General features: G+C 40.7%; 1 protein-coding gene across 7 annotated transcripts in view; it reads left to right on the top strand.

The window, feature by feature from the left end:
• CDH10 (cadherin 10) overlaps nucleotides 1–22,613 on the top strand; it is a 518,016-nt gene extending 495,403 nt beyond the window's left edge. For all 7 annotated transcript variants that reach the window (XM_033934920.1, XM_033934922.1, XM_033934921.1 and 4 more), the window contains 2 exons: nucleotides 458–709; nucleotides 21,586–22,613. In XM_033934920.1, coding sequence (XP_033790811.1) covers nucleotides 458–709; nucleotides 21,586–22,076 — 743 coding nt within the window. In that variant the 3' untranslated portion in view covers nucleotides 22,077–22,613. The remainder of the gene's footprint in view (nucleotides 1–457; nucleotides 710–21,585) is intronic.
• Nucleotides 22,614–24,374: the final 1,761 nt, after the last annotated feature.

Below are 24,374 nucleotides of genomic sequence, written 5' to 3'. Positions count from 1 at the left end.
AATGAACTGCAACCTCTAGTTAAGTATGTTTCATTCTAGAAAATCTCCTTTAGCCTTTATATTTTCCTAAGGTTTCCAAATTGCATTCCTTCCTGTTTCTTAACTGGCAAGCCAAGCATAACAGCATTAATCAGGGAGCAAATTAATTTCGGTTGACAACTATTTGCAAATTTGTGACCTGCATTTTAATTAATAATTATTGTAGCTTGACAAGCTACCTGAATACTAAAGTGATATTTATTTTAGTCTAGGCACAGGGCTCTGACAGAAATGAGTAACCGACATTCTCAGCCTGAGGGATCACTGTCATTGTGGCCTTCCTGTTTATTTAGAAAAGAAGGAATAATGACTTTCACAAGCATTTGTATAACTGAACACTGAAAAAAATTCTCCCCTATAAATTCTGGATAACTAATGATTGCACCAAGTAGAATAAATTGTGTTTTATTTTGTTTAGACAACACTGCCAGAATTTTGACAAGAAGAAATGGCTTTAACCGGCATGACATAAGTACCTACCTCCTGCCTGTGGTGATATCAGACAATGATTACCCCATTCAGAGCAGCACCGGCACCCTGACTATCCGTGTGTGTGCCTGTGACATTCAAGGGAACATGCAGTCCTGTAATGCTGAGGCATTGCTCCTACCAGCTGGACTCAGCACTGGAGCTCTAATTGCTATCCTGCTCTGCATTATTATATTATTGGGTGAGTTACTCAAAATGTAGCCCTGCTGCACTCATTTGGAGATGTTTTTACGGTGCAAATAAAATGTGCTTGTTCTTACGGTAATAGTGTGTTTCTATCATGAACCTACTAATGATACTCCAGCCTTTGGCAGTCAGGTTTACTGTTAGTAAATACCATTCTCACAATCAAACCAAATCACCCCTCATCCAAATATCATCACATTCATTCATGCATATATGTTTAAGCCCGTTACATTAACGGGTGCTAGTAAAGCCTCCTTCCCTCAGCTCCAGCTCCAAACCAATTTTACCCCCCCCCCCCGCAGCCCCCTTCTCCCCCAGCCCAGTAGCACCTCTTCCCTGTTCCCCTTGTCCCTCTTCCTTGCTCCCCCGGTCCAATAGCATCTCTTCCCTGCTCCCTGTCCCTCTTCCTTGCTCTCCCGGCCCAGTAGCACCTCTTCCCTGCTCCCCCTGTCCCTCTTCCTTGCTCCCCCAGTCCAATAGCACCTCTTCCCTGCTCCCCCTGTCCCTCTTCCTTGCTCCCCCGGTCAATAGCACCTCTCCCCTGCTCCCCATCCCTCTTCCTTGCTCCCCCGGTCCAATAGCACCTCTTCTCTGCTCCCCGTCCCTCTTCCTTGCTCCCCCAGTCCAATAGTACCTTTTCCCTGCTCCCCCTTTCCTTTCTCTTACCTTATCTTCCCTGCTCCGTTCGGCCCCTCCCCCTTCTAAGATGATACCTTTTATTGGAGTAACAATATATTTCTTGATTAGCTTTCGGGCAAAATGGATTAAGTTAGTCCAATAAAAAAGATATCACCTTATATTCTTTGACTTTATTTAACACACAGATAGTGGTGTTAACTTAGGAGAGCAAGCAAGCTGCCCTGAGTTTATCTGGATAGTGGCACAGAATATCGCCATAACAGCGGTGACTGCTTCCAGACTCGCATATTCAGCACTGATACTTGGATATTGGCCAGCAATGAATAGTTGGCTATATGTTTAGACCCTGCGGCAAGTCGATCCGGCCTGCTCCTGACCCTCCCACCGCCGACAAACCTCGGGGCTCGAGCCGCGTAGGCAGCACTTTAAACACGCTGCTTCGCGGCCTTCTACTGGCAATTTCCTCTGCCGCGTCTGTCTCCAATGATGTCATCAGAGACGCGGCAGAGGAAATCGGCAGAGAAGGGCGCGAAGCAGCGTGTTTATAGTGCTGCCTACGCCGCTGGAGCCGGGAGGTGACGGAGAGGGCAGGAGGTGCTAGCGGCCGGCAGCGGTGGAGAGCAGGGAAGGGCACGCATGCCACTTGTCTTGCCTCGCGTGAGGCCAGACCGTAAGCCGCATATGCGTACTTCCTATGTGTGCTACAGCTCACGGAAAACAGACGCACGCATAGGAAGTGTGCATGCGCGGCTTACCGTTTTATTATATTAGATATATATATATACAGCGTGCCCACAAAAACACTCCTTGATTTTAAATGGTTACAAAATTAAAATTTATTGGAATATGCTTATAATGCAAAGTCTCACACATCGGGAAAGGAAACCCGATGTACAACTACACGATGGGGGGATGGTATTGGGGAAAAGCAACCTAGAGAGGGACTTGGGGGTTTTGGTGGACCAAACAATGAAGCCGGGGTTACAACGCGCAGCGGCCTCAAAGAAGGAGAACAGAATGTTGGGCATTATCAAAAAAGGAATCACTACCAGAACCAAAGAAGTTATTCTGCCGCTATATCGGGCGATGATGCGCCCTCATCTGGAATACTGTGTTCATTACTGGTCGCCGTACCTTAAGAAGGATATGGCGACACTCGAGAGGGTCCAGAGAAGAGTAACAAAAATGATAAAGGGCATGGAAAACCTTTCATATGCTGAGAAGCTGGAGAAACTGGGGCTTTTTTCCCTGGAAAAACGGAGACTTAGAGAGGACATGATAGAAACTTATAAGATCATAAAGGGTATAGAGAAGGTAGAGAGGGACAGATTCTTTAGACTGGCGGGGGAAACAAAAACAAGAGGACACTCATGAAAATTGAAGGGAGACAGATTCAGAACAAATGCTAGGAAGTTCTTCATTCAGAGGGTGGTGGATACCTGGAATGCACTTCCAGAGTAGGTGGTAGAGCAGAGTACGATTTTGGGTTTCAAAAAGGGGTTGGACAAGTTCCTGAAGGAAAAGGGGATTGAAGGGTATAGTTAGAGGGGTACTATACAGGACAAAATGTCTTAAGTAAAGGATTACTTATAGGTCATGGACCTGGGGGGCTGCCGTGGGAGCGGACTGCTGGGCACGATGGGGCAGAGGTGATGCTTATGTTCTTATGTTCTTATTAATAAGATGACAGCAAATACAAGTCCTAAAAAGCATGGTTAGCAAGATCTTACACAATTGATTGAACTTTCACCCTTATAAGCTGCAATCGGTGCAGAAGTTACAACCTTCAAACAATGCAATGCGACAAAATGACCAGGTGTTCCTCAAGTGGCCCCCGAGATCACCAGACATTACTGTGTGTGACTTTTTCCTTTGGGGGTACGTGAAAGACAGAGGCCCTCTTTTACAAAGGCGCACTAAGCATTTTAGGATGCACTAAATCAATGTGTGTGCTAACTGCTAATGCATCCATAGGATAACATGCACGTGTTAGAGTTTAGCGCATGTATATCATGCGCTAAAAAGTTTAGCGCACCTTTGTCAAAGAGGGGGAGAGTGTAAGTACCTCCACTACCCACAACTATGGATGATCTGCAGGAATGCATCAGGATTCTGGGCTGTATAAAGAGAGGCGTAGTCAGTAGAAGAAAGAAGGTGTTGATGCCCCTGTACAGGTCATTGGTGAGGCCCCACTTGGAGTATTGTGTTCAGTTTTGGAGACCGTATCTGGCGAAAGACGTAAGAAGACTTGAGGCGGTCCAGAGGAGGGCGACGAAAATGATAGGAGGCTTGCACCAGAAGACATATGAGGAGAGACTGGAAGCCCTGAATATGTATACCCTAGAGGAAAGGAGAGACAGGGGAGATATGATTCAGACGTTCAAATACTTAAAGGGTATTAACGTAGAACAAAATCTTTTCCAGAGAAAGGAAAATGGTAAAACCAGAGGACATAATTTGAGGTTGAGGGGTGGTAGATTCAGGGGCAATGTTAGGAAATTCTACTTTACGGAGAGGGTGGTGGATGCCTGGAATGCGCTCCCGGGAGAGGTGGTGGAGAGTAAAACTGTGACTGAGTTCAAAGAAGCGTGGGATGAACACAGAAGATTTAGAATCAGAAAATAATATTAAAGATTGAACTAGGCCAGTTACTGGGCAGACTTGTACGGTCTGTGTCTGAGTATGGCCGTTTGGAGGAGGATGGGCAGGGGAGGGCTTCAATGGCTGGGAGGGTGTAGATGGGCTGGAGTAAGTCTTAACAGAGATTTCGGCAGTTGGAACCCAAGCACAGTACCAGGTAAAGCTTTGGATTCTCGCCCAGAAATAGCTAAGAAGAAAAAAAAAAAAAAAAAAAATTTTTTTAATTGAATCAGGTTGGGCAGACTGGATGGACCATTCGGGTCTTTATCTGCCGTCATCTACTATGTTACTATGTTACTATGAAGCTATAAATGTGATCACGCCGGATATGCTTCGGAGAGTCTAGTCCGAGCTCGATTATCGCATCGATGTTTGCCGAGTAACAGGTGGGGTGCACATCGAGTGTATGTAATCAACAGATACCATATGAAACTTTACGAGTTGATGAAACTGTAGCCTCAAAGGTGAAAGAATATTCCAATAAATTTTGGTTTTGTAACCATTTAAAATCAAGAAGTGTTTTTGTGGGCACCCAAGCTCTGTTCTGCCAAGCCTAGTTCCATTCCAGAAGGTCGGAGCTAGTATTCCTTGAGTGTTGCCTGGTCCATCCAGGGAAAGGGTTCAGATACCAAGGGATAAATCTGAGCCTTCCTCTTTTTCTTTCCCATAACTTATTCTCAGGCTTTATTCACTATATTAACTCTCAGGTTTTATGCATAAACATCTGAGATGGACATGTCTGAGTTACAGTTTTTACCAGTTTGGTAAAGTTTGAACTGTCACACCTACTGAAACAGCTCCTTTGGAGAAATGTGGCTGTGTCAGGCATGTACAGTATGTATACAACCTGGGAACTAAAGTAGTGAACAAAACCTGCAAAAGTCAAGTTCTTTTTTGATACCCATATTGGATCTTACATGTATATTGATTGTATCTTCCTTCTGGCATACTTGACTGGGGTTCAAAGAGCAGGGGGCCTGAGAAAAAGGTTCTGAGAAGAGAGAGGATGAGGTTGGAGGGATGAAAGTGGCAGAAGAAGTGAAACTAAGAAGAAAAATATCAAGAAGAAACAAAGCTAAGATAATTTTCAGATTTGTGGAGGCATGTTTCTATCAGCTGTTCCCACAACTGAGCAAGCCCAAGCTGGGTAGGAATGTATTACATTGAGTTGGGCAAGTTTTACATATCTGCTCTTTTATTCCAAACTTGCAGGTATTATATAAGGTATTTCATTAGAAGAATGGGGAAAGGGAACAAGGTTGTAGAAAAATGGAATTCCATGAACTGGAAATCTCCCTTTTAAACTTTACTTTTTCTTGGCAGCTCTGGTATTGAGAGGGGCTGTGGTCAGGGATTGAACTGAAGTGGAATGGAGAGTAGCACTGTTCCAATTCCTCACAAAAATTAAAAATATTATTCCCCTTTATATCCCACAGGAAGTAGAAATAGGCACTGGGCTATGTGAGCTTAAAAAAATATCACAGCAGTAGCAGTAGGAAGAGGTGGCAGGGTTGACAAAGATGGAGGGAGGGAGAGAAGGGATATGTGGATGGGCATTTTTGATAGAATGTCTAAGTCTGAGGTTACTACTATTAATTATTTCTATAGCACTACCAGACGCACGCAGCGCTGTACAGAGTCACAAAGAGTAAGAAAACAGTCCCTGCTTACATTTAAACAGGCAAGACAGACAAACAAGGGGAACAGTTAATCAGCTGGCTGGGTTGGACATTTTGGACAAGTCATCCACAAAACCAGTAGAAAAAATGTCCCATTTTCAAAGCTTTTATTTTCGAAAATGAGCTATGCATAAGTTTTGGTCCTTAGGACGTCTTTTGTGGCCATTTTCAAAAATAAAAATGTCCACATGAAAAACGTACAGAAGCAAGTTTTGTAGACATATCCAACTACCTTGTCTGATCACGGCAGGGGAATCCACATCAGTTGAGCCGGCTTAGCTGATGGGGATTCCCCCTGCTAGGATCAGCTGAACTGACAGGGAGATTCCTCTCTCCCTCCCAGGCACTAATCCTCCAGCTCCCACCACAGAGAGACCCCGGACTATACCCCTCTCCCCAACATCCCTTGACACTCTCGATAGCACTGGCAACACCCCACACACACATCACCCGACACCCCCCGACAGCACTGGCAATATATACACCCCCACCCGACACCCCCATACCTTGCGCTGCAAAATCGGCAAAAGGGAAGCCCACTCCCTCCTGCCTGCAGGACTACATGCTGCAAAAGACAGGTCTTCTGACATTTAGATACTGGCTTGTCATTCACCACCAGATGTATTTTGTTTTTCTTTGCTGTGTGAGGAGAAATTTGATGTGAGTTTTGAGTTCAGCACCTCTAATCATTTTCAAAAGATAGCTCCTATGAATTTTGCTATAAGTACTACATGAATTACCAAGCTTCAGAGTGCCAGAAAATAAACATACTCAGGCCCCTGGGCCATAGGTTGGACAAGCCTGCTCTATATCATCAGTGTAGCTATAGAATTGTGTGCCTATCAATGAAAGCTGCTCAGCCAGAGGCTTGAGGTAGATATTTAATAAAATAGGTGACAGTAGGGATCTCTATGGTATCTCACAATTCAGTGCCTGAGGTGATGATGGGGTGTTGCTGAATAGAACTGATTGTTAACCGTCTGATAGATAAGATCTGAATCAAGCAAATACTGTGGCACTGAAAACTATTTCTGCCACCATGCAAACATATTGTGGTCCACAGGGTCAAAGGCTGCTGAGAAATACAGCATCATTAGTATTGTGTGGAGATCATCCAGCAGGAATCTAAAAACTGTTTTTGTTCTATACCCAGGCTGAAGCCAGATTAACATGGATCTAGCTAGTTTCCTTCTTTTAGTCAGTCATTAAATGCAACCTATCTGTTTTATATGTTCTGCTAGGAAAGGGATGTTAGATGCTGATGGTAATCGATCCCTCCCCCCCTCCTCCCTCAGAACTTTTTTTTTTTTCTCTACTGGTACAGTTTTGAAATCTTTTGTTTGGTGGTCAGTTTAATTTTCACATGTAAGCATCCTTTTTAGTTTAGCTGTGCTTTAATCTACTATTTCTAGGTAAGTGCTGACAGGCAATCAAAACAAAATTGCATACTTTGAAAGAGACGATGCAGTGAAGGGGGTAAATTCTTGTTTCTCTTTTCTGTTGAATTCTCTACTGCTGCTTAGATCTGTACTTGTTCCCAGTTTAGTATATAGTACTCTGATGTTAATAAACATTATTGAACAACAACAAAATAAACCTGATTTATTCTCAATTTCTAATCTTCAGGGGTCTGTATGGTTATATTTTCAGTTTCCTTTCATTTGTTTTATTCAGGCTTTTTTTTCTCATTTCATATTGGGGTTTCGTTTTCAGACTAGCACATATTATTGTGAGAGGCATCTTTTATTTTGCAATGAAAAAATGGAAAAAAAAGTGTTTTGTTATGTTTTTCATTTCATTTCAAAATGAATGTACCTTTCTTTCTGTCATAAAACTTTATCTCCAAACTAAGAAGAACCAACAAACAGTTTAATAATAATAATTATTAGTTATAAGACTTTTACTTTTAGGTGGTCATGAATTTAGGTGTTTATTTTCCAGTTAATTAATAGTTTCTTGAAAGTACAAAACAAGCATGTGTCAATATTTTTGTGGCACATGTGCTATTGCTGGGTTCTTTTTCTTTGGAATCAAATATTTATTTTATGAAGCTGAAGAATTATTAGTGCGGAAATTCAAGAAGGGGAAGGGAAGGAGTGGAAAGTAAAGTTTTCCAGGTGTTAGGTGCCTAAATAAATAAATAAATGCCTATGTTAGGCACCTAACTTAATTGGTCTAATGGCTTCATGAGCTTTAATATACTCACAATTGAAAAAAATAAAAACTAATTGGGTGGAGGGCCAAGATGGTATCGGGGACAGATGCATAAGCACAAATCTCTCCTTTGTTTTGTGATTTTCCTTTTTTTCAGTTCCAATCTTTTTATTGAAAATCAACATTTACATTAGAAAAAGGAACATTCAGTAAACAACAACAGTTCACAAAAGGTTGTGATGCAATGTAGTGCTCATAAAGTATAAAATAAATAAATAAAATTGAAAGCACTTATAACGTGAGCAAGTAACTGTCAATGGGGGTCCACAAAGATTGAACGGACAATTTCTGATGATAATGTAATTTTTCTGCTGCATGCTGTTCAAATCGCTTGTATAAGCATAGGGAATTCCACCAGAAGGTAAAGTTCAATCTAGACGCCGATTTCCAATTCTGAAGAACCTGTTGGATGCCTATTGAGATCATGATATCAATCAATTTGTTTTCACATGTACAAAGTTTAAAGCATGGATGTAAAGAACGTAATATGATAATGGCAAAAGAAAGATCAGCAGTACAAGCAGTTATCTCACAAATACAGGACCAAATTTGGACCCAAAATGGTTGAATCTTAGGACAGGAGAAGTTTTGTGGTTTTCCTTATGGGGAAACGAAAAGGGATACCTCGACTGGTCCTCCAGCGTTCGTGGCATCGACGCGTCTTGTTAAGATTACCATTCTGAGGGCGGTTTTGTGTTCTGTGAAGGAGATGCAACCGGCTTCAGGAGAGACACTGGATAAAACAGTGAACCTTAGCAGTGATCGGGCCTCGCTGAGCCTGGATTCCAGAAAGGCCCCTCTCCAGCCCGGAAGTGTGAGCTCAAGAGGAACAGTAATGGATTTGATTTCCCAAGAGGATATAGCTATGCCATGCCCTGGAGCAGTGGTCTCAAACGTGCGGCCCAGGGGCCATATGTGGCCCGCCAGGTACTATTTTGTAATCCTTGTTCAACTAATGTGAACCGCCTAGAACTCACTGGGTATGGCGGTATACAAGAATAAAGTTATTATTATTATTATTATTATTTTGAGGCCCTCAGTATGTTACAATTGTTCTGGAACGTTGCCCATCTCATTGCTGTAACCTCATGCAAGTGCTTTCCTGCATCTGTATGCAATTGTGAGGTGGAGTGGAGAGGACAATCGCATAAAGATGCAGGAAAGCGCTTGCGTGAGGTTACAGCAGTAAGGTGGGCAACATTCCAGAACGTAAGGTAACCACTGGAGGCAGTGCAGCTTGTGCGTGTGTATGTAATCTCGTGAACTCTTGTGAAATTCGACACCTCCCCTGGCCGTGACTGCTTAATGTAAGATGGCGGTTGTGTCAGGTGTTGGAGAAGGTGAGAGCTGAAGGCGGTTGAGGATGCGACCACCGGACACTTAAGGCACAAGTTTTCCAGGCACAAGTCGGATATTGATTCTCTCCTCTACAAAAAAGCCTAGAAGACTACACCAAATTCTTGTCTTTTTCAGTTAATACTTTAGATTAACTAAATCACAATTTTGCATGAAGTAAAACTCTTTATAGTTTATAAATCTTTCCTTAATTGCTTCTGATAATTTCAGCGATACACAGCTGAAAGCAGTGCAACATGCAGAAAGTGAAAAACTCTAAACTTCACTTTCTGCATGTTGCACTGCTTTCAGCTGTGTATCGCTGAAATTATCAGAAGCAATTAAGATTTATAAACTATAATGAGTTTTACCTCATGCACAGTTGTCATTTTTTTAATAAGACATTAATTATTTTTTCTGCGGCCCTTCAAGTACCTACAAATCCAAAATGTGGCCCTGCAAAGGGTTCGAGTTTGTTACTGCTGCCCTGGAGGAACAGCAAGGGAAGCTCTTAAAGAGCATTACCCTTACCATCGGCATCCTGTTTGGAAGTTAAAGTAGGAGCCACTTCTGGGAATGAGATCTTGTAGTTTGGAGAAATGGTGAAGCCTGCTATAATCAAAATGGAAGGCTATTAAGAACATAAGAACATAAGAAGTTGCCTCCACTGGGTCAGACCAGAGGTCCATCGCACCCAGCGGTCCGCTCCTGCGGCGGTCCATCAGGTCTATGACCTGTGAAGTGGTTCCTGACCATTTCTCTAACCTACTTCTATCTGTACCCCTCAATCCCCTTATCCTTTAGGAACCTATCTAAACCTTCCTTGAACCCCTGTAATGTGCTCTGGCCTATCACAACCTCCGGAAGCGCGTTCCATGTGTCAAGTTATAAACTAAACTAAACCTTAAGTTTGTATACCGCATCATCTCCACAGAAGTAGAGCTCGGCACGGTTTACAGGAATTGATATTGAAAGGAACTCCAAAGAAAAGTAGAAGAACTTGGTACAAAGAAGTTTAGAGAGACTTAGTATATCGAAGAGGGAGAGGTTGTTACATTTTAGAGAAAAGCCATATTTTTAAATGTTTTCGGAAGAGTTGGAGGGAGGTCAGACTCCGAAGCGGGATAGTAAAGCTATTCCAGAGTTCGGTGATCCTGAAGAAGAGGGATGTCCCTAATTTTCCTGCATGGGATATGCCTTTTAAAGAGGGGAAGGATAGTTTAAATTTTTGGACTCCAACCTATAAAAAGCTGTTTTAGTATTGAGAAGTGATTGTGGTGATATCAACTCCTTGGTGAATACCCAAAGTGAAACCTTAAGGGAACACAGTAAGAGTATTAAAAAATATGAAGAACATGAAAGTTGCAGTTGAAGCAGGCCATTCAGAAGGGGTTCCCTGATTAGCGGAATTTAAATAATCAGTACAGTTTGCCGGGCCTATGCTTCCAGACAGATTTGCAAAGGCATCAGGCAGCCAAGTGGTATAAATTAATATCTGAGCATCTGAATAAAAACCTAAAACTAGTCTAAAAGTCATTTAGAGCATTGAGACAAAGCAGCAAATTTCTGCTACTCAATGGCCAAGGATTTGGACTTGGAGAATGAAATGTACAGCATCAGAATCTATGAGACAGACTTGGTTTTTTTTTTGTTATATAGAATTTTCTGGACCCCTGTTCGTTTGCAAAAGTTAGATAGGTCTAAGTCTAATAGATGCTGACACTGTCATCTTCATATAGAGACATTGGATCATCTGCTATTCTATTGTCCCTTGATACTTAAATTTTGGAGATCCATATGGGGTCAAATCAATATGGCATTGGAAGTTTCACTGTCATTGTCATATGACAATATATTGTTTGGAACTCTTTTAATGCCCATGAGTCCAATTGATGCAAATAAGAATAAATTACTTCTCATCATGACAGGAGTTGCTATGCAGTTAATCACGAAAAACTGGAAAAATTGGGATAGGCTAAACTATAACTTTTGGTGGGAAACCTTATGCCAGGTTTATAAGCTTTAACGTATGAACTCGTTACAATTGGGACACTATAATAAATTTTAAAGAGGTTTGGGTTCCATTAACAAAAATTTGGAAGAGTTGATTATTAGTATTACCCTTTGATTTCTGAATGAAGGTTATACACATTCAGGATGGGTGGGTGGGTGTGAGGGAGGGGGGCATATGTACTTATCTTGTTATTTGATTGTAATGAGTGCTGTTTTATTTTTGTATCAATGTTGGTTAATCTGTTGCACTTTGTGTTGGCTGTTAAAATGAATAAAGAATTGGAAAAACAAAGCAAAACATGAAGAACTTAAGCAAATTAAGGAGCTAGAAATGGATATTATTAAAGAGAGGTGGTTTTTTGGGGTTTTTTCAAAAAAAAGTTGGAATATATAGAAAATTACCAAAGGAAAAACAATTTGAGAATGTTGAACTTTCCTAGATCTCCAATAGTATCAACTGTTGAAATGATGCAAAGATATTTACGTGAGATTTTGCAGATGTTGTTGAAAAGTTTACCACCAATTCTGAGGGCTCATTATCTCACCATTAAGAATAAACCAGGAAGTTCTACTCCATCTGTCAATATTGGAGCTGTGCATGAAGAAATTTATCTGGCTAATTTTTGGGAAAATTCTCTGGAAGTTGTAGTGGAAAGAACAGCTCTTAGTGTGACGTTCGCTTTGGAATATGATAGAGATTTAGATCTTTGGACTTATTTCAGACATATAAACGAGCATTTTCTTGGTTTAGCAATTCATCTATTTCCTGCTATATCACAAGTATCACAAAGAAGAAGAAAGGATTTCCTGGCTTATCGGCCTAGAGGTCATGCTCTGGGTGCTTTTATTTTAAAATTTCCTGCAAAATGCTGCGTATCGTTTGGTGAGAAAATTTTTCTTTTCTTTGAACCAAAGCAATTGTTAGATTTCATTGTGGCTAAAGAAGGGGGAGAAGTAGTAATAAGATCTGTAACCCCTCCCACAGATTAACGTGAACTAGCTGTCGGTTAAACACCACCAAGACCGTCCCCTGCAAAGATGTTGTAAGTTTTTATTCACTAGTTTTCTCTCTTTGACCCCTAAAGATTGTGGACTAAATAATAATTTACTCCCTACTTTACAAAGCCACGCTAGCGTTTTTAGTGCCAACTGCAGTGGTAACAGCTCAGACGCTTATAGGAATTCTATGAGCGTTGGAGCTGTTACTGCAGTGGCTGGTGCTAAAAATGCTAGTGCATCTTTGTAAAGAAGGTTGTTAGTTTTCTGTTTTGGTGGAGTTTTTTCACTAAATATAATTTTCTTGGATCTTGATGAATCTATATTCAAATATATTATATGCTGGTATTTAATTTGAAAAATGTATAAATAATAGTTAAAAAAAATTAATTGGGTGATGGGCACCTATCTTCTTAGGTATGATTCTACATAAGATAGGCGCCTATCTTATGGTGCCTTACGGCACCTAACTTCAAAGTAGATGTGTTTCGGAGTGGAGAAGGACTTAGGTGCCATTAGGTGTGATTCTGTAATGTACGTAGGCATTTAAAACCCTGTCCTACATTTTAGGTACGATTCTGTAATGGGCATCTAAATGTGAATGTCATGAAATAAGTACCTAACTGTAGGCACCTATCTTTTTAGGCACCCAATTACAGAATATGTCCCTTAGTGCCTCCTTTAGCCTGCTCTGAATACTAAGTCCAGACTCTCCTGTTTGTCCTATGTTATTCCGCCTCATCAGTCCCCCTCTAATTCCCTCCACAAGCACTATGTTCTGACTCACCTTTTGCCCTGTGTGTCTGTCATAATTAGATTGTAAGCTCTTTCTGGCAGACTGTCTCTTTGTGGGCGGTAGGTCAAGTTTCAAGTTTCAAGTATATTAAACTTTTGATAAAACGTAAATCAAGACTTCTAAGTGCTTTACAATTTGTATTAAAAAGGGGGAGACAATAAACTAATAAATACCCACAAAACAATACTTGACAAACATAAAACAATAGGAGAGTAGAGAGAACTACAATTTAAAAGTAAAGAATACCTGAAAGGTAAGCCACAATAGGGAAGCTAGGGAATAAGAATTATTAAACAATTTTATCTGTATCCAAGTCTATTTAGCAGTCATATGCATCTTGGAAGACGTAACACCTTATATTTCCTTTAAATTTGTCTAAGTTTTTTTCTGCCCTGATATGAAGTGGTAAGGAATTCCATACTGTGGAGGCCGTAGTTGCAAATGAGGAGGCCCGATGTGTACTAATGATTTTCAAGGATGGTGTATAAAGAAGATGCTGAGAGGAAGATCTTAGGACTCTTGTAGGTTCATGTGGAATAAGAAGTTTGTGAATAAAGGCCGGATTTTAGTGTTTTGAGTCTTGAAGGAGAGGATGGCTATTTTATATATGATTCGGTGTGGAATAAGTAGCCAGTGTGCATTTTTTAACAGGGGAGTGACATGGTCAAATTTTTTCCTGTTTGTGATCATTTTTATGGCAGTATTTTGTATCAATTGTAGGCAACGGATATCTTTTTGGCAAATACCCTTATACAGCGCATTACAGTAATCGAGTTTAGATATGATAAGAGAATATATTAAAATATTGAAAAATTGAATGTCCAGAATGTTCGCAAGAGATCGAATCATCCTTAGTCTAATGAAACAATTCTTTACTACAGCGCTGATTTGTGGGCGGTAGGTCAGTTTGCTATCTATTATTATACCCATGATGTTAGTGGCAGGCACAGAAATAATGTCCAATGTATAGCACTGTGTGTGCCTGATAGTGGTACAGAAATAATAAATTGTTGCTGTTTTCCTCTTAGGAAGTAATAAATGGTCCCTATTAATTCTGCATTAATCAGTTAGCATGTAAGAACGTGCTAGTTGACTAATGCTCCCACACCTATACTCCACCCATACGATGGTCCCAAAAGAAAACTTTCAACAAATTGGTAACATACAGTTCAAGGCGTGGAAACAGACAAATTACTGCAAAATCCCTGAACTCAATCACATGGTAGCCTTTTCCTGCAGATTAACGACAGGTTAAATGCTAATGCTCTTTAGTAGAAGGGCCCCTTAATCTGCTAAATTAATTGTTATGGTAGGCTGCGTTTAACTATGGCATTATCTTACTAAAATGAAGCAAGTTTTTTCCACTATCATTGATTAATGGCAAATGTTAGCACATGCTAGCAAGGTTAGAGCATGATGGGATGTCTCAGCAACAACAAAGGGCTTGTGTGTTAATGATTCATTAATGCGTGGTCACATTACTGTGTGTGGCTACATGTTAACTGCCTCCCATACTTTACCTCTCCAAGTGCCTTAATGCATCTCTAAAAAGCTATTATATTAAGGAGCCTAGCTATTATAAAGGTTTATGTCTTACATCACTGGCTTTGTTTTTCAACCAGGATAGATTGCTACAGACCTTAACATAGGCATTTGCACTACCCTAACCTCTTATGAAAAGAACAAAACAAATAGAAATCAAAAAATAATTACTAGACAACAAAAAAGGCTTCTGGCAAACATCTGGCCGCAGCTTTATTAACTTCCAATTAAACCCTTCATTAATCTTCTCAAAAGACCTGGCTACAACCAAAGAATCATGTTTATCTTTTTCAAACATTCTAACATTATATAACAATATTAAAGAGTTAAAATTTTTACCAGACAGTAACAGACTAACTGAACTCTACAAGTACTGTAAATTCAAAATGGCCTTGTCACCCAAGGACTCATTAAGGTAGCACATGCGACCCCATTGCTTCCTCTCTAGACTCACCAATTTAAAAAATACACCTTATGCCCCAAATAGTGCTATTCAATATAGAAAGTCCAAAAAATTACCACTGTGACAAGCTGCTCCATTCCAGCCCCAACCCCAACCCCCTGGACCCTGTTGACACATCAGAACCACCGGACAGGGGGAAGGGTTGACAGCACCTTACATCCCTGGCTCTAGCTTGCCAAAAAATGTTCTCACCTCAGCCTTTCCTTTCTCTGATAGATGCACTATCCCAGCTTAGCACATCAATCATATCTGTCCCTTCCTGTCACTAAGCTTCACTACCCCAACCTACTGTATACCTTCTCCCCACCCCAGCCTCATCACTACACTTTTAATTAAATAGTAAGGAAGAAAGGAAGGACAGGCTCAGTCTTGTTATTACACCCACTCTGTATGGAGTGGGTGCCAGCTTTATTCCAATTTTAGAGCACTACTTTTGTTTGCACTAACATTTGATAAGATTTCATATCAATGTTTACTGAATGACATGTAATGATATGTAAAAAAGGGGGAAGAATGCTCTTATATTTATTTATTTTATTTAAAACATTTATAATCCACTTTATACCAAATTGGCTCACAATTCAACATATGTGGCTTTTGACTCATATGATTTAGAGCAACACATATATTGCAGGAAAAAAGGTAGAGGCCAAAATGACAGGCACTGTACTATAATCATCTTAATGAAGGTAGCATAATCATTAAAGAGAGGCATAGAGCTAGATGATAAAGGCCTGTGCAAAGAGGGAGGTTTTAAGCAGTTTTCTAAATTGAAGCAAGTTCCTACAAAACCTCAAGGTGCCAGTCATGAAGATAGTCCATCAGGTGAATCTTGTAACTCTATAAATCATCAACATCTCTGAACTTCTTCCAACGTCTGTCTGCTTTTTTAACTTCCTGTCTGCCCTCAGGATCTTCTATTCCATGGCAGTTGAAAACCCAAAGTAACCGTTAATTGTTGTTATTATTAAAACCAAAAACAAAAATATATTGCCATATGATCAAAGTTTTATTTGCTTATAAATTCACATAAAATAAACCTAAAAAAATCCGTTTTTGCTTAGACAGTCACAGGACCTTTAATTCAGTTCATTGGTGTTTCTTGCTGCTCCAAAAATTCTTTTAGTTTCTCGGGTTCATCAAATTGAATAGTTTTCACTTTGTAAATAACTCGCATTAAACCAGGATAAAAAAGGCCATACCTTGCTCCAATCTCTTGTAATTTTGCTCTCATTGACAAAAATTGTCTACGTTTATTATCTGTTTCCCTTGCAAAGTCTGGAACAAAAAGGATCTTTGAACCTTTGTAAGTAAGGTTTCTATTTTCCTTTGCCACTTTAAGTATTTCCAGCACATGTTAAAAACGTAATACCCTAAAAATCAGTGGTCTAGGTGCCTGTCCATTGGCCCTTCTCCCTGGCAGTCTGTGTGCCCTTTCAATCTCCAGTGGCACCTTTAGATTAATGGGGAGTAACTTTGGTATCATATCTTCTAAAAAGGCAACCACATTTTTTCCTTCAATATTTTCAGCCAAACCCAAAATTCTTATATTATTTATTCTAGATCTATTTTCCATATCCACCATCTTTTTCTCTAGATCCTGAATAGCTTTGTGATCATTTTTAAATTGTGCCTGCTCCATTTCAATTTTTCCAACTCTTACTTCTTCTTTTTTTTTATATATAATTCTTTATTCATTTTATAACTTACATCAAGTACATCAGCAGTGGTATTAACATTTTAACATAGATATATCACTTGAAATTCTACAATTAATCTTATCAACTCTTACTTCTAATTGCCCCACACTACTGCTTACCACATCCATCTTCTGTTCCAGGTTTGCTAGCTGTTCAGTATTTGTAACAATCATTGATTTAATGCTTCTTAATTCTTCCAGCACCTCAATCATGTCAAGGGCATCTATGGGTAAATTAACTTTAGAAGGAGTAGGTGGATCTGCCTTTTGCCTTTATGCTTTTCCTCCTGGGTTTGAAATCATCTCAACTTTGGTTTGCTTGATAGAAGACATCCATTAATATAATTTTACTAGCTGATTACCCAGCGTTGCCCGGATATTTATTTATCCCAAAATGTCCAACCCCCTACATGTCCCACCCCCCTATGTCCCACATGTCCCACCCCCACGTTACCCCCCCCCCACATGTCCCATATGCCCCACCCCCATGTCCCAACCCCCTACCCTCCACATGACCCAAAGGAATGTCCCTCTCTATGGGGCTGAACTTAGACTTAAACGGCATCGGGAGTGTCGGTATTTATCTATGCGAGTCCGAAAACTATGGGTTGGACATAAATATCTGTCGCTTTTGATAATTTTAACATATCACCCCCTTCCCACCCCCACAGTATTTTACCCCGTCCCACCTGCACAATATTTTTTCCCAGATAGTAAGTCTTATGTGTACAAAGTTTGGTTGAAATCTCTCCATGCGTTTCAGAGTTATGCTGAGTATTCATCTGTGACCCCGAAAACACTATGGGGTAGATACTAAAATCTGTCATTTTCAATCATTTTTACATATCCCCCCTTCCCACCCCCACAGTGTTTGTCCTCAGATAGTAAGTAATGTGTATGTCAAGTTTGGTTGAAATATGTCCATGCATTGAAGAGTTATGCTGCAACATACATACATACACACAAATACATATATTCAAATTATAATGTGAAATATTTGACAAAATGAATACAATACAACTAACACAAAACTTGATTATAAACAACATTTTTAGTTTCACCTCCAGGAGCAAGAACATATAAAATCTTGGGTGAACCCACCATTGAGCAAGCAACATAGAGTTGTGGGCCGCGAGACCCCCCAGAACATATCACCCCAGGTAGTGAGGGATCAGCATACCAAGTTTCGTTCAAATCGGTAAAGCCGTTTTTGAATTACTGTGAGAATGGCAGCTTTTTACATTTTTTCCATTGACATGAATGGGTGAAATCTGATGTTCTGTTTGTAGCTCCGCCCATGTGTGCAGGTGGGCCGCGAGACCCCCAGAACATATCACCCCAGGTAATTGGAATTAATGTGAGAATGGCAGCTTTTTACATTTTTTCCATTGACATGAATGGGTGAAATCTGATGTTCTGTTTGTAGCTCCGCCCATGTGTGCAGGTGGGCCGCGAGACCCCCAGAACATATCACCCCAGGTAGTGAGGGATCAGCATACCAAGTTTAGTTCAAATCGGTCCCACAGCTTTTTACATTTTTCCCATTGACTTGAATGGGTGAAATCTGAAGTTCTGTTTGTAGCTCCGCCCATGTGTGCAGTTGGGCCGCGAGACCCCCAGAACATATCATCCCGGGTAGTGAGGGATCAGCATACCAAGTTTCGTTCAAATCGGGCAAGCCGGTTTTGCGGAGGCAGGTTTTACATTTTTTCCATTGACATGAATGGGTGAAATCTGATTTTCTGTTTGTAGCTCCACCCACGTGTGCAGGTTGGCCGCGATACCCCCAGAACATATCACCCCAGGTAGTGAGGGATCCGCATACCAAGTTTCGTTCAAATCGGGCAAGCCGGTTTTGCGGAGGCAGGTTTTACATTTTTTCCATTGACATGAATGGGTGAAATCTGATTTTCTGTTTGTAGCTCCGCCCACATGTGCAGGTTGGCCGCGATACCCCCAGAACATATCACCCCAGGTAGTGAGGGATCTGCATACCAAGTTTCGTTCAAATCGGGCAAGTCGTTTTTGCGTTGGCAGCTGTTTTACATTTTTTCCATTGACATGAATGGGTGAAATCTGATTTTATGTTTGTAGCTCCGCCCACATGTGCAGGTGGGCCATGAGACCCCCAGAACATATCACCCCAGGTAGTGAGGGATCGGCATACCAAGTTTCGTTCAAATCGGGCAAGCCGTTTTTGCGTTGGCAGCTCTTTACATTTTTTCCATTGACATGAATGGGTGAAATCCGATTATCTGTTTGTAGCTCCGCCCACGTGTGCAGGTGGGCCGCGAGACCACCAGAACATATCATCCCGGGTAGTGAGGGATCTGCATACCAAGTTTCGTTCAAATCGGTCAAGCCGTTTTTGCGTGATCGCGGCACATACATACATATATCCGATTTTATATATATAGATGTATCAGTTTTGAGGGAAAAGATATCTAGGAATAAGAACTCAGCTGTTACACCTCAATACAGATGCATCTCCAAGTTCCGGAATCTAGAAGTGTGTATATTTTTGAGATTTGCGATTATATTTGAAGCCACTTTCATGAATCAACCCCCAGGTGTAGTCTCCCATCATGTTCTCATTATATTGTTCTTGGTAGCAGTTTTCAAAGTCCAGTATATCCTGGTAGAAGCGCTCCCATTGCTCCTCTGAGTACGAACCCATGTTCTCCTTGAATGTCTCAAGATGAGCATCATGGACTTGGACTTTGAGAGACATCCTACAGCCCATTTTACAGTAATTCTTCACCAGATTTTCAAACAACTCCACATAGTTTTCAACCTTGTAATGCCCAGGAAGCCCCGAACCACTTCAACAAAGCTATTCTAAGCCGCTTTCTCCTTCCTCCTTCTTGGGAAATTCTTTGCACTCTCAGGATCTCCATTTATCTGTGGTCCAGCAAAGACACCAGCTGTAACCTTTGCCTCAGACAGATTAGGGAAGAAGTCTTGAAGGTACTGGAAAGCTGCTGACTCTTTACCTAGAGCTCTGACAAATTGTTTCAATAGGCCCAATTTGATGTGCAGTGGTGGCATCAGCATCTTCCAGGGGTTCACCATTTAACATTGTTTCTCACCCAGTCTGCTGTGGCCAATCCTGCTTTTGATAGTGCGCCTTTGTGTCCCTGCTGTCCCAAAGGCAGAGATAGTAACTTGGTAAAACCACATTGGAGAACCATTAGGAAGTCCATCATTTCGAAGTCTCTGATGACCTCTCAGCCGTACTCATCATACTTCATGGTGCCTAGTAAAGTCCTGATGCTGTTGTTGAGGTGCACTGAATTATTAATAATACCCTACTGTGCCATAATAAAAGGGACCCTAAGTTTATTCAGTTTGGAATTAATCTGGAATATTCTACAAAAAAGGTAAATTTCAAAAGATTAATGTCCTGGTCACAAAAGCAAAGTTTGAAAGGAATGATAGCCATTTTCTATACTGTAGCTGCATAGGCAATTAAGAAAAAATACTTATTACCCAGGAACAGAAAAATTGTTACCATATTTCCCCATATATAGGCTGTGGCCTATATATGGGTTTTGTAAGCTGGCCCAGTGGGTGCAGCTTGCATATCTGGGGTGGTCTATAGAGCATTTTAAAATCATCCCCCACCCTCTCTTACCTCCCTCCCTCACTGGTGGCGGCCTCCTCAAATTACACTGCCAGAGTTGCAGAGCAGGAGCAATCTTTGCATCTGCAGGCCAGCCCCACACTGCTTCCTGTATGGCTTTGCCATCAGTTCTCACAGGACTCACAGGAACTGACGGCAAAGCTATACAGGAAGCAGCACGAGGCTGACCTGCAGACGCAAAGATCGCTCCTCCTCTGCAATGCTGGCAGCACGATTCGAGGAGGCCACCATCAGCAAGGGAGGTAAGGGGAGGGAGGGCAGGGGATGATTTTAAAATGCTCTATAGGCCGCCCAGTTACTGGTAGATAAGCCGCGGCTACTAAAATGGGGCAGCTTATCTACCAGTTTTTAAACTCGTATAGGCATTTTTTGCGGCCTTTACAGGGGAGCGGCCTATATGTGAGGAAATACAGTATATAATGTAATCTTTAGCACAGTTGCAAGGGTTAAAACAGACACTAAGATCAGACAATTGATAAATATGCCTGATTTCCAATTATTATGGTAATAATGGTGAGTAGCTGCATTATCCATATTCCTTACTTAGGGCTCCTTTTACAAAGCTGCGGTAGAGGTTTCCATTGCAGCCTGGCGAGGCAAATGTTTTGACACTCATAGGAATTCTGAAAGGGTCAGACCATTTACCTCGCTGGCTTGCCATAGAAGCCTCTAACACAGTTCAGTAAAAGCCTGCGTAATTCAACATTTCTGCTTCTTGACTCCTTTCTTTAATCTGCACTGTTTAATCCAAAATCTCTATTTCTCTTCATATCTATTACATTTTTTCCCATTTTTGCCTGCTGTCATTATTTGCAATGATATACATCATTTATTGTGATCATGGCATCAGTTACTTACAGTGAGTTCATAGTCTGCTCTATTTTAATTATTTCAGAGTCCTGATGCGATGGGTGCGGCATGATATATATCATCACAGTACCTCAGTTACATTACAGTTTATAGAGGCTGCAGCATCATGAACAAGAGCATCTTAAAACCTTCAATTATTTCTTGTCCCAGGCGAAATAAAAGCCAGGAAACTAAAAGATAATCTTCCTGATTTTCCTTACCCTAACAGCTCACTAGTTTATTTTAACAATTGTAGAAGTTTTGATGTCTTAAATTAAAGGAATATCCATTTCACTCCGTAAAGCCAGAATAAACTTCTGTTCTCCTCTGCAGTACATCTTTTCTTCTCTTCTCTTTTCCTAGTGATAGTGGTGCTGTTTGCTGCACTGAAGAGACAGAGGAAGAAGGAGCCTTTGATCTTATCTAAGGAGGACATCAGAGACAACATTGTGAGTTACAATGATGAAGGAGGCGGAGAGGAAGACACACAAGCCTTTGATATTGGTACACTTAGGAACCCTGGTGCTATTGAAGATAAGAAGCTTAGGAGAGATATTATCCCTGACACACTATTGTTACCACACAGAACTGCTGCCGTACCAGACAATACGGATGTAAGAGATTTCATTAACCAAAGGCTGAAAGAGCACGATGTTGATCCAACTGCCCCACCATATGATTCACTTGCAACGTATGCATATGAAGGCAATGATTCAATTGCAGAGTCCTTGAGCTCATTAGAGTCTGCTGCTACTGAGGGAGACCAAAACTATGACTATCTCAAGGAATGGGGTCCCCGATTCAACAAACTAGCTGAGATGTATGGTGGCGGAGAGAGCGACAAAGACTGTTAACTTGGGATATTAATCCATTTGCTTTCAAATCTACAAGGAATTAACTCAGACTTCTCTTCTGGACAATATTAACATTTGGAACAATTTCCCTTAACCCCCAGCATTGTTCTTCTAACTTGTTTATTTTATTATCTCTTTCTAGAAGGATATCACTTGAGGAACATCTTTTGTTGAATCAACTTCCAGGACTCAAGAGCTATGGAAGTGCATTGTTGTAGGTCAAGTGAGTGAAAAATGCCTTCAGAAATATGGACAGGATCATAGTTTATCATGCAACCTCATGTATGAGCTGCTTCTGCTAGGCATGTTCTCTGACTTTTCACCTACAGTTAGAAAAAAAAGGGAATAAGAAAAACTATGTTCTGTTCTGTACACTGAAAAATAAAAATTGGAAAAAAATGTACAAATGTTGTTAGTAAGTGTGATATGCAGCTGGTGAAAACAAGAAGTCCGTACCTTTGTTTCATCAAATTCTATTTGCCAATGTTTTATATTTATATTTTTGTATTTATTTTTTGAGAAATAAACCAGTTTTTACAACTAGCTGCTTTGCATTTCTCTCTGGAAAGATGAGAGCATGAGAGTCTGGATTTAAAATGATTTCAGTTAGGTGAGAGAAGAAGGCAAGTTTTTTCCAGTGCAAATCTGTTTTTTTGTTGGGAGATTTGCAAGCCTGAAAGACTGACATTTTTTTCTGACATTATCCCCCTCTTTTACAAAGTCGCGCTATAGTGTTTTTAGCGCCGGCCACAGTGGTAATAGCTCCAACATTCATAGAATTCCTTTGAGCATCCAAGCTGTTACCGCCTTGGCTGGCATTAAAAACGCTAGCACAACTTTGTAAAGGAGGAGGTATATTATTATAACATCACTTCCTGTTTTGTTCATTTCAGATCAACATGTCCCATTGGCCCACTGAAAAAAAAAATATTTTTTCATATAAATATTTTATTATTAAAAAAAAAGAAACAAATTAAGAGCAAACATGATGTGCTGTAACTCTTCAGTACATGACAATTGTGAACAAGCAAAATGCAAAGCTAATCCACACCATTTCCAACACCCACCCTCCCCCTAGCCAAATAAGATACTAATCAAAGTGGGGAAGGAGTACACACACACAAAAGAAGGGGGAAATCATATACTATGCTACGGGAGCGCTTCAAAGAAAAAGAAAACATTTAAGAAGGCTTTAATTGAGTGTTCTCACGCCATGCAGAATAGCTACCCCAAACCTTGTGGTAGTAGGACAACCGATGGCTTTTCAAAGCTGTCAATTTAGATATCTGCTGGAGAGAGTCCATTTGTAGCAAAAGCAAAGGTAGGTCAGGCAGCTCCTGCATCTTCCAGTAAGATGCCAGAAGAAGGTGACCTGTCATTACAACCTGATGTACCCATTTCTTTTGATGGGCACTAAGAGGGGACCCATATTCAACAAACATGCAATAGATTTAAGAATGGATACCCTCAAGACAGTGGAGATAAACTTCATTACTTGATCCCAAAAGAGCTGGGCTTTAGGGCATAACCACCATATGTGGATGAAAGTGCCATGTGCCCCACAGGCCCTCCAGAAAAGATCAGAACCAGTACTCCAAATTGCTTTAAGTCTCACTGGGGTATAATACCATTGGTAATACAGAATCCATTTTCTACTAGCTAGCAAGCGAAACCTGCAATAAAGAATAGAAAGTGTTAACTCATTCTTGCTCAGTATAACTATGGCCCAAAATAGCCTCCCACTGAGATCTATATTTTAGAGGCGCTTGATAATATACCAGGAGGGCCTTACAAAATCTAGCCATATAACCTCTGCCACTGCAGTGTAACATGGCTTTTTCAAGAAGAGAATCTGGAGACGTTAAATCCGAGAGTGCATGTTTTTTTAAAATAAAATCCTCCAACTGTCTATAATAGAAAAGGTCTCTGGGGCCTAATTCATATTCTTCCGCTAAGGTCTCAAAGGGAAGCAAAGAACCCTCTATAAAAACTTACCCCAAAATGCCCAAGCCCTTACCAGCCCAGGTCTGGAACACTAAATCCAGCTATTCTGGGGACAAAATGTGAAGCATATGAAATAGCAGTTCACCTAAAGTATTGCTTATGTCCTAGAAAATGCTGGCAAGGCCCAGAGAAAGAAGACAAACTAGAATGGGATTCTCTGTATAAAAAGGTCTCTCAAAATAGCCAAGGGGAGCCAAGACACAACCCACAGAAGAGTCCTACCCAATAAACATTTGCTCGAACATACCCGTTTTCTGGTGCTCCCAATTCCAACTAACCAGATACCGAAGTTGT

The sequence above is a fragment of the Geotrypetes seraphini genome, chromosome 2 (genome assembly GCF_902459505.1).
Source record: "Geotrypetes seraphini chromosome 2, aGeoSer1.1, whole genome shotgun sequence".
Taxonomy (NCBI): domain Eukaryota; kingdom Metazoa; phylum Chordata; class Amphibia; order Gymnophiona; family Dermophiidae; genus Geotrypetes; species Geotrypetes seraphini.
This window is presented reverse-complemented; position numbering and strand designations above follow the sequence as displayed.